Source organism: Chiloscyllium plagiosum, chromosome 24 (assembly GCF_004010195.1).
Source record: "Chiloscyllium plagiosum isolate BGI_BamShark_2017 chromosome 24, ASM401019v2, whole genome shotgun sequence".
NCBI classification, from domain to species: Eukaryota; Metazoa; Chordata; class Chondrichthyes; order Orectolobiformes; family Hemiscylliidae; genus Chiloscyllium; species Chiloscyllium plagiosum.
In genome coordinates, this window is record NC_057733.1 from 31663587 (window position 1) to 31674771 (window position 11185).

General features: G+C 37.7%; 1 protein-coding gene across 3 annotated transcripts in view; it reads left to right on the forward strand.

The window, feature by feature from the left end:
- The window catches only part of LOC122562136 (beta-1,3-N-acetylglucosaminyltransferase radical fringe-like), a 54402-nt gene extending 43603 nt beyond the window's left edge, over window positions 1-10799 (forward strand). For 2 of the 3 annotated variants that reach the window (XM_043714714.1, XM_043714716.1), the window contains 5 exons: window positions 3188-3353; window positions 5839-5924; window positions 7028-7084; window positions 10580-10616; window positions 10752-10799. In XM_043714714.1, coding sequence (XP_043570649.1) covers window positions 3188-3353; window positions 5839-5924; window positions 7028-7084; window positions 10580-10616; window positions 10752-10784 — 379 coding nt within the window. In that variant the 3' untranslated portion in view covers window positions 10785-10799. The remainder of the gene's footprint in view (window positions 1-3187; window positions 3354-5838; window positions 5925-7027; window positions 7085-10579; window positions 10617-10751) is intronic. The other variant, XM_043714715.1, reaches the window with a different exon arrangement.
- Window positions 10800-11185: the final 386 nt, after the last annotated feature.

Below are 11185 nucleotides of genomic sequence, written 5' to 3' on the forward strand. Positions count from 1 at the left end.
TGACGAGAGGGGAGGCCTTATTGGATTTGGTACTTGTCAACGATCCAAGTCAGGTGTCAGATCTCTGGGTGGGAGAGCATTTTAGTGATAGTGATCCCACAACACCCTGTCCTGTATTATAGTCATGGAGCAGACGGTAGGGGAAAGTATTTAATTGGGGGAAGGGCAATTACAATGCTATTAGGCAGGAACTGGAGTGACTAAATTGGGAACAGATATTCTCATGGAAATGCACAACAGAAATGTGGAGGTTCTTAAGGGAGTTCTCGCTGTGAGTGCTGGATTTGACCCACTGAGGCAAGGTAGGGATGATAGGGTAAAGGAATCTTGGATGACAAGATGTGGAACATCTCATTGAGAGGAAGAAGGAAGTTTACTTAGGGTTGAGGAGGCAAGGATCAGGCAGGGGTCTCAAGGGTTCCAAAGTAGCCAGGAAGGAATTGAAGAATGGACTTCCAGCTTGATGAAGGCATGAGAAAACCTTGGTGAATAGAATGAAGGAAAACCCCAGGGCATTCTACACTTAAGTGAGGAACAAGAGGATGGTCAGAGTAAAGGTACAGCCAATCAGGGATACTAGAGGGAACTTGTACTCTGAATAGGAGGATGTTGGGGAGGTCCATAATGAATACTTTGCTTCAGTATTAACTATTGAGAGGAACCTTGTGTTTTGTGAGGATGGCGTGAAACAGGCTGATATGCTTGAGCAGGTTGATCTTAAGAAGGAGGATGTGTTAGAAAGTTTGAAAAATGTGAGGGTACATAAGTCCCTTGGGCCAGACGGGATATACCCAAGGTAGCGAGGGAAGAGATTGCTGTGCCATTGGCGATGATCTTTGTGTCCTCACTATCCACTGGAGTCGTGCCAGATGATTGGAGGGTGGCCCTTGTTCAACAAGGGAATAAGGATAACCCTGGGAATTACAGACCAGTCAGTCTTGCATCAGTGGTGGGCAAATTATTGGAGAGGATTCTGAGAGATAGGATTTATGATCATTTGGAAAAGCATAGCTAGATTGTGAGGGGCAGGTCATGCCTCATAAACCTTATTAAGTTCTTTTGAAGATGTGACAAAACACATTGATGAAGGTAGAGCAGCAGATGCGGTGTATGTGGATTGTAACAAGGCGTTTGATAAGGTTCCCCATGATAGGCTTACTCAGAATATAAGGAGGCATGGGATACAGGAAAATTTGGCTGCCTTGATACAGAATTGTCTGGCACTTAGACAGAAAGTTGTAGTAAGATGTAAAGTATTCAGCCTAGAACTTGGTGACCAGTGGTGTTCTGCAGGGATCTGTTCTGGGACCTCTGCTCTTTGCGGTTTTTATAAATGACTTGGATGAGGAAGTGGTAGGATGGGTTAGTAAGTTTGCTGATGACACGAAGGTTGGTGGAGTTGTGGATAGTGTGGAGGACTGTTGTCATTTGCAACGGGACATTGACAGGATGCAAAGCTGGGCTGAGAAGTGGCAAATGGAGTTCAACCTGGAAAAATGTGAAGGGATTCATTTTGGAAGGTTGAATTTGAATACAGAGTACAGGGTTAAAGGCAGGATTCTTAGCAGTTGTAGAGGAACAGTGATCTTGGGAGTCCACATCCATAAATCCCTCAAAGTTGCCATCCAAGTTGATAGGGTTGTTAAGAAGGCGTATGGTGTGTTGGTTTCAATACCAGGGGTTTGAGTTTAAGAGCCGTGAGGCCTATAAAGCTGCAGCTCTATAAAGCCCTGGTTAGACCACACTTGGAATATTGTGTTCAGTTCTGGTTGCCTCATTCTAGGAAGGATGTGGAAGCTTTCGAGATGGTGCAAAGGAGATTTACCAGGATGCTGCCTGGACTAGAGGGCATGTCTTATGAAGAAAGGTTGAGGGAACTAGGGCTTTTCTCATTGGAAAGAAGAAGGATAAGAGGTGACTTGATAGAGGTATGCAAGATGATGGAAGGCATAGTGGTTCAGAGACTTTTCACCCAGGGCAGAAATGGCTGTCACAAGGGGTCATAATTTTAAGGTGATTGGAGGAAGTTTTAGGGGAGATGTCAGAGGTAGGTCTTTACTCTGAGTGTGATGGGCGCATAGAATGCACTGCCAGCAGTGATAGTAGTGTCAGATACATTAGGAACATTTAAGCAACTTTTGTACAGGCACATGGATGATAGTAAAATATAGGAGTATGTAGGTTAGTTTGATCAGAGTAGGATAAAAGGTTGGCACAAATTAGGGGCTGTACTGTGCTATGCTGTTCTATGTTCTGTGTTCTAAGACTTCCTAGAGCCTGAATAGTCTGCTTCTGACATCTAACATTGATTTAAAAGTACAATTCTAGCTGAGGTTGAAATAGGTACAATATCTTTTCTCCCTTGAAGAACTGTAATTGGATGACTTTCTAAACCAAAGCTTTAACGGAGCCCTAAGCAAGCTCTCCAGTCTGGGTTTTTTGACTGGTATTATTTTCAATGCTGTTCTGAAATATAATGCCTTCAATCAAATATTCCATTTTTCCATGGAAGCACTTGGACACCATCTTAAATAGGTGGACTCCTCTCCAGGATATACCTCTTGTGTAGAACTTGTCCTTCAACTTTGCATTCCTAATCTTACATTCATTAGAACATTCCAGTAATCCAAATGGAATAAGAAAGCTCTCAATCTCTTCACATTCTCTCTTTAGTGTTTACGTATTATTATATCCTGGTCATAATTTTCCATTAAGTTAATACTTCAACTTATACCATAACAATTAAAGTGCTATTGTACTTTTCATTTTTTTCACTGCAGGGATTTGTTTTTATATGGGGCTATAGCGTAGTTTATAACCTCCATGTGCTTGGATTGTTCCAATCCATCTCTTCACTTTATTACAGTATTTCTGTTTACTTCCATCCTCTTCCTCTTTAGTTCTTAATGTTTCTCTTCTTCCTTAAATAGCTTTTCTTGATTCAAATTCTAGTTGCTTTCATTTGTCAGAAATAAATTTTATATCTCAGAAATGGTGTTATCCTCTTTACTCTTTGTGCCTTACATCTTCCAAGTTATGATGTTTAATAGCTCTCTACGCTGAGTAGAATGAAAAGTCAGTATTATTCCAGATGACCTCTGCACCAAAGTCAAAAGTATTCTTATTTTAAGAATGTACAGTTTAGTATATCCCATTTGTGTAAATTTCACTTTTTAATTTTTAACAGTTTTGGAAACTTTATTAGCACAGCAGAGAAGATCCGCCTTCCTGATGATTGTACAATTGGCTATATCATTGAAGGTCTACTAGAAGTGAAGATGATTCACAGTGATCTGTTCCACTCGCACCTAGAGAACCTGCAGCAAATCCCACCAACTATTATCCCCAGACAGGTCAGCCTTTCAGAATTACCTGGACTTTTTTTTTCCCTCCATTTTCTTGGAAAGCAAACAGTGGTATGATGATAGCAGCATAATGGTGTGTACCAGCAGTATTCCATTGCCTCATCAATAGTATTATGTCATCCCCATGAGCTACAACTCTCAATGTTAACAGATTATTTAACTTCTTGCAAACTGATAATGATGTCTTTACCTTAACCAGTGTCCACATTTTCCAGAAAAAGTGGAGTCACAGGTTATAGTCAGCATTGTTTCTGCTCTTCCTGATGTATTAAAATAGTGACCACTTTTGCCCAACTCCTCTCTTCACCACTTCTTGCTGCTTCCAGGTAACTTGATACAGTCCAGGAATCAAACCTGGATTTTCTGGTTTATATGGCCTAGTGCATATGTCCATAAGGATAATGAAGAATATACACCTCCAAGGATGGTGAAGACCTTAGTTTTGTGCATATCGTTAGACCAGCATCCCAAGAGGAAGTTGTGCCCATCAGAGTGACACAAACACTGTCGAAGCATCAGCATATGTTTTCCTCATTGTGGAAAAAAATCAGCCTTCTAGACGTTCTTAATTTCTTGAAGGCTAGTGTCTCCCTTTTGGATTATGTCAACCAGACCAGTGATAATTGGCCAACTCCAATTACAATAATCAATTTAATGACTGCTAATTTGAGTAAGGACCTGCTTAAGGTGAGGATCTAGTGACAGATAGTCAACATTACTGAACAAACAGGACAGAGTCAGAGCTGGAGCTAGATTCTTTGGAGCTGATTAAAATTGGTTCATTTTCTACTACATAGAAAGGAGCAAGTTGTTTGATCAGTCTCTGCTAAGTGATTAAGGTGTCTTCTATTAAGTTACAATGTTGTATACAAATTAAAGCTCATAAGATGCATAATAAAGCAAGCTAAGTAAATAACTTTAAACGCTGCAATTGTACCTGCTGCCCCCACTTCTTCTGGAGGCTAATTCTATATATGCACTAATCTCTGTGTAAAGAAAATTGACCCTCAGGTCCTTTTTAAATCTTTCTCCTCTCATCTTAAACCTATGCCCTCTAGTTTTGGACTCCCCTCCCCTCAAAAACACACCTTGGTTATCCCCCCTATTAATGCCCCTTATGATTTTATAAATCTCGCTAAGATTACTCCTCAGCCTCTGACACTACAAACACCTTCTAGAAAGAGAGAATGGGGAATTAATAATAGATGATATATGGATGAAGTGAACAAATAATTTGCTTCTGACTTCACAATAGAGGATACAGAAAGCATTCCAATAATAACTACAAACAAGAAGGTGGAAAGGAGAGAGGAATTTCATGAAATTACAATGGCAAGGGAAGAGGTACTAAGCAAACGGGATCATCAAACTGACCAGCTTCTAGGTCCAGATGGACTTCATCCTAGTGTCTTAAATGAGGTGACTAATGAGTTAGTGCATACATTGGTGTTAATTTTCCAAAATACCGTCTATTCTGGAACAATGCACCCTCTACTCAAGAAAGGGAGGGAAGAACAAAGCTTGAAACTTTTTGCCACTTAGCTTGACATCTGACATGGGAAATGTATTGGAATTGATCATCAAAGAGGTTGTGGCTGTGCATTTAGAAAAACTCTAGATAATTAGGCAGAGTCAGTATAGTTTTGTTAAAGGGAATCACATTTAATCAATTAATTGGAGTTTCTTGAAGTGGTAAAACGCACAGAGATAGTTGTTAGGGTTCAATTGTTGTTGGAGGATCGTTGCCTTGGGGTTGGTGGTGGTGGTGGGGGAGTGGTGTAGTTGGGATGGATTTGGCGAATTTATGATTTGGTTTTAATCTGTGTAATGTTTCTTGTGTAACTACCATGATATGTACTGGAGAACAGTCCAAAGTCTCTGACAAAGGCCCCAAAGAGCAGGGAAATATCCATCAGATATTGAAACATCGTGAGCATTCTCACATAGACCAGTGTGTCGAGACTTTGACAGCTAGCATCGTTGACCATATCACAAATAAAAACAGGACTTGCTGGAAACATTTAGCAGGTCTGGCAGCATCTGTGGAAAGAAAGCAGATTCACTTGTTTTCACATCACTTTGTTCTGCTTTCATTTTTCCAGTGATTTCTATTTCTTGTTTCTGATTTCTAGCATCCGCAGGTTTATTTTTAAGAATTTTTGACCATATGTCTGGTCTCTGATGATCCAGAGACCCGAAAACTTGGCCCCATGTTTTCGATTTTGGCAACTATCCTTCTCATTTATCCAAGTTAATTGTTGCTGGTCCCCTGCCTTAAATCTTGATCCTCAGGAGTGAAGCCAAATTGTGGGTAATTTGAAGAGTTGTTCTATCTAACTAGGTCTTTGTATTTCAGACTTAAAATATTTATTTTACATTATGTGCATTCTTGCTGTATTGATAATGAATGGGTTTTGAGGTATCTGAATGATGACTAAACACAGTACCTAAACTACTAATGCAATTATTTTAGGTCACCTTAAGTTATGGAAGTTTAGAAATGAAGCGGAATGTACTGAGAGTCCAAGGGCCTTTCACTTTGGCAGATGATCCCTCAAGGTATTGTGACTGGCTTTTCAATTTCACCTCCTAAAGACAAATCTATCATATTTTTGTCAGTACCGCAAATGATTTATAGTCAACCAAATGGTGTACATAACAGCTGCTATTTATATAATAGGACTTCAAAGTTTGCAGTAAGTATACTTAAGTAAAATAAGGGTTCTGTGCACAGTGGTAGTGTCTGTAGCTCTGGGCCAAAAGGCCTCGGTTCAAGACACGGTGGCTTAGTGGTTATTGCTGCTGCCTCACAGCGCCGGGGACCAGGGTTTGATTCTAGCCTCGGACAACTATCTGTGTGGAGTTTGCACATTCTCCTTGTGTCCATGTGGGTTTCCTCTGGATGTTCCAGGTTCTTCCCACAGCCCAACGATGTGCAGTTTAGGTGGATTAACCATGTAGTATTCAGGGATGTGTAGGTTAGGTGGATTAGTCATGAGGGATACAGGGATAGGTAGAGGGGTGAGTAGCTCTTCGGTGGGTTTGGTCTCAATGGGCTGAATGGCCTGCTTCCAAACTATGTAGGGAATTCTACGATTCAAGATCCACCTGCTCCGGAGGTATGCTGTAATATGTCTGAACAGATTGATTTAAATCAATCTCCTCAAATAAAAATGCCATGAATCTATAAAGTAGCACAACTAGATATTTTAAATGTAATACATTTCAAAAATAATTTAAAAATGAATTTTAACATTAAAGTATTCTTGTCTAATTTTGTTGGTGGCTTGTCCTTATAAACTTTTGATTTAAATGTTTTGGTACTGAGACTTTTTTAAAAAAAAAAGGCAAAATGAAGGAGAGATTCATGTGATCTGCTCTGACAATTGCATAACATCAAACCTGCTTGGTTTGATCATTTAAAAATTAAATGGAACCCAGGTATGAGGAGTTATGCTTATGCTAAATCAGCATCTGAAGCTAGGTACAATTACGATCAACTGACTATGGAAACTTAAATGCAAAAGGAACTTCTGACTAGCATTGCAAACCATTTGGGTATGTGCTTCATCATATCTTCTGCCTTCCTGCTTATAGTTTATTAAATAAGTAAATAGAATAGCCTGAATTCAATTATATTTTCATATCTTGTTTACCTGCAGGTTCAAGTCTATACATTGTCTCCTCTACCACGATGCCTGGTGTCCTGTCAAAGACAGGTACTGATCATGAAAACTATTCTGAACCTTTTCTCCAATCTTTATGAAGAACTTTGTGAGTGAGAAAGGACATTTATGGTAATGAGGAAGAATAAGACTGTGATGCTCCAAAACATATTGCAACACAACTATGTATCACTTTTTTTTTTGTTGGGTGTAAAACAACTACAAGTATTCTGCAAAAGGAAGCAGCAATCAACTCTTTAACTGCCCTAGTGAAAATTCCAAGTCTGATTTGAATTGACATTCATATTCTGACCCATTATCTTGGATCTGCTTGTTAAAACAGGATTCACTGAAGTGGGTCTGCAATTAAATTGTGTCAATGCTGTGTGCCAAAGTACTAATGTTACCTCTTCTAAATTTAACCTTCTCTGCTTTACTGTTTTAACTGGTAAAGCTAAACCGTAAGTTGGCTTTATGCAAGCAGAGACTCTGAGTCACTCGACATTTCTAATACTTTTATTTCCTGTGTATACAGTGAACCTTGGCAAATGCTGATGGATGATGTTAGAATGGTGCCATCCTAAATGTCCTGTCTATACATTTGGTATAAATGTATACCAATTCAGTTATCGGAATATTACGTTGGCTGGTTGTTATCCAGTTCTAGACAGTTAACAATGAAACTCTGGGTTTTCTTTTGGATATGCCTCCCCCTTTAATTTAGCAGTTGATATTTACATCTCTGTGAGATGGTGATTATTGATAGAACTACATCACTGTGGCTTCATCGTGCCATATAATGTCAGGATTTTGGGATATTTGCCACTGAGTCATTTGAAATGCTTTGATTTCTTACTCCAATAACAATTTCATCGTAAAATGATGTTTATAAACAATACTTCTTCATTAAATATGTTCACCTCGCCTGTATAGTATTGTATTAATATGCTGAATAACTCACCCAACTCTGTCAGGTTATGTTTCATCCAAAGGTTATCTTGTTAGCCAGAGGCTAAAACATACTTTAGGACTTGCTTTACTGCAGCAATGTTATCAATTTCCATTGCACAATATCTAGGAACCAAATTGCCTACTGTATTCAACTCCAAGTAAGTTGACAAGTCATTTAAATTGATTAATTCCATGCTTTCTGGTTTGAGATGGTCAATAAACAGGCTTGACTAGGTGTGGACGTCTAGAAGGAATATAAAGTGCAATTTTACAAACAAAAATCTCCAATATAAAACCTTTATCTCTAATACAAGTGTAACTTTGTAGACTGGTTCATTATTGGGCTTACCTCAATAGACCTGTCATCTATGATCTTTTTATAATAGTTAACAATTCTATTCTAGACAGGATTTTATGGTATTTATTTTAATAGTACTTTGCAAAGTACTAACTCAAATAAACTAAATGTGGACTGCCTTGATGGATCTTCCAGCATGTTTTTAATGATTTCTGAATTTAAAGATGTTTAGATGTTCCAAAGTAAAAGCTGTATCTGAAAGAAAAACACATCATAAGTCATATGTTGCATCAAAAACGCCTCCTGTCATTGGGCTCAGAGGGTATATGGCTGGGTTGGTGGAGATTTAATTTTGCAGGAATTAGCCAAAGGTCGTTTTGATTATCAATTCTTCTAGTATGCTATATTCAATTAATGATAGCAAGATTGCAAGACCAACATACCTCTTGCTTGATTTGTAGCAGATAAATATATAGAAAACTCAACTCAGTTTCAGTTTAGATTATGTGTACGAGTCTGGGAGTGGGACACAAATTCCTGACTTCGAGGCAAGAGTTCTAGCATAGTTAGAATAAAGAGAAAATTCTATTTCTGTTAGCGCATACATACAGTCCAGAGCTCCGTAAATTTGATTATACTGGAATTGATGTGTTAGAATGGTTTGCACATAACATTCAAATGAATACTCTGAATGCAAATACAGATAAAAGTTTTTTAGAGACTATAAAAGAATGTGTATTGTGTACTGTATAAGTGACCTAATTAATGGTTTGGACTCTTAATTCACTGGTTTTTCTCAACTGAATATTGTTCATATTCTGAGGCCTTGGCTTTTCCACTGTGAGAGAAGAAATATGAATGATAGATCTGTCTATAACTGAAGACAAATATTAGTATGTGGACAGTAAAACAACATTCAATTCACTGTAATCTATTATGTTAGAAGTCTGATTAGCACAGGTAATTCAAACTTTTGACTGAAGTTTTGTGGGAAGTTTACAAATATTGGTCATGAGCATGAACGTAATCCAGAGTGGAAAGAGGTAAAGGAGAAGTTTGAAATAAGGATCCCAATATTCCTTAGTCTCCTGACAGAACTGGTGGAGCTTCCATGAAAATCATGGAAACTCTATTGTACCAGTTCTCTGCTACCAAAGAACTTCCTGGTTGAGTTATATGGAGCAGTGTAGCAGCAGATCAGAGTTAATGGAGTTTAGTAATGCTGAGTGATGTGAATCACCCCAGGAGCTGTGTGGCAAGGTACCAATGGACCGAATTGTGACATAAACCACAAAGGTTCTGCAGAAATTTCACTTACCTTTTAGATGCTTAATGAAGGGTACCAGCAAATTTTCAGTCTGAAAATCAATGTTTTCAGAAATTAATTTTTAATATATATTTTAATCCATAACAATTGTAAATATTAGAATGCACCTCATAACGAGTGCAATAGCTAAGAATATTGCAAATCTTGAAAGTTTTTAATCTATTGCAGTTTTTCAATGGGCATCATGATGTCTCTCCTCTCGTTGGAAAAACAATATTGTATGTTAAGTCTGAAATTGTGTATGCATTTCTGACAAGGAGTTCGATCCTTTCATGATAAACAAATGTAATCATTTTTACACCTATAATTCAAGTTAACTTTAATTGATCAACAGTTTCAATAGAATTCAAAGAACCTGCTGAGATTGAACAGCTCATTCCAATGGACTTTAGGGCAGAGGTAATTGATTTGGTGTGCAGATCGTGGAATGAAGTAGTTACTGTTAATGCCGAACATTGTGGTATAATCACTATCAGAAGATCTGACCATGGGACTGAAGTGAACAACTGCTCTCCAGGATGGTGAGCATATAAAAAGATCAATCCTGGAAAAGCACATGAATTGGTCATGGATGGACCTTAGCAATATTTCAACTAAGAATGTGCAATACTGTTACAAAGACTGAAAAATACTCTTGAGATTGTAGAAATGCTTACTAATAAACAGTGTTATATCTATATGTGAAAATGCTATGTTAGAAACATATATGTTTACATTCAGCTGGAGAAGCCAAAGTTACTTTTAAATGCCAAGAATATAACAACTCAGATTCTTTAAAACCGGAGATTTCTTTTATTCACCTGCATTGTTTATAAATGAAAATAATGCAAATTGTAGTAAGCTTATATGAGGCTGGTTTGGAATGATGATTGCCAGTAGTTTGCTTAATTAAAATGTAGACACTTGTTAAAAGGTGAGAAATCTAATTAAATGATTACATTTAAACACTTCTCACTTTCTTTGTCATATTTAGTTTAACCTCAACGTTACCTTTTAATGGGAGATTTCAAGTGAGTATGACATCTTGCATCTGATTCTTCAGGCCAATCTGAAATGGATAGGATGAATAAGGGCACAGACATTTTTAATACAATATAGAATGAAGATTACTGCAACTAAAATTAAAACTTTTTTTCTCTTCATAGATTCATTTTCCCAACATTGCAATTATTCTGTAGCATTAATGCTGTTATACTCGTTATGGCTCATACAGTATTTTTTAGAATTGGGCACCCAAACTTCAGACAGTAACTGTGGCCTAAACAATTTTCTTTTCACAAGTTTGCCTTTTTTTTAAACTCCCATATTCTACACCTGTATTTATAAAACCAAGTATCCTACTGAGGTTTTTATTTTTTTTTTATCTAGTTGCGCTTGTACTTTATGGGAATTAAGCTTTATATTCAACTATGTTCTCCATGAATGAACCTGTTTGGGTGTTTAGTGACATGTGCATGGTTGGGGAATGGGATGGTTGGTGTGATAGGAATTGCTGGAATTCCAATCAGTAGCAATGAAGTAAATATAGTGGCAACAAGAAGGAAAAGTACATTTGTAATATACATAAACACAAGGAAGA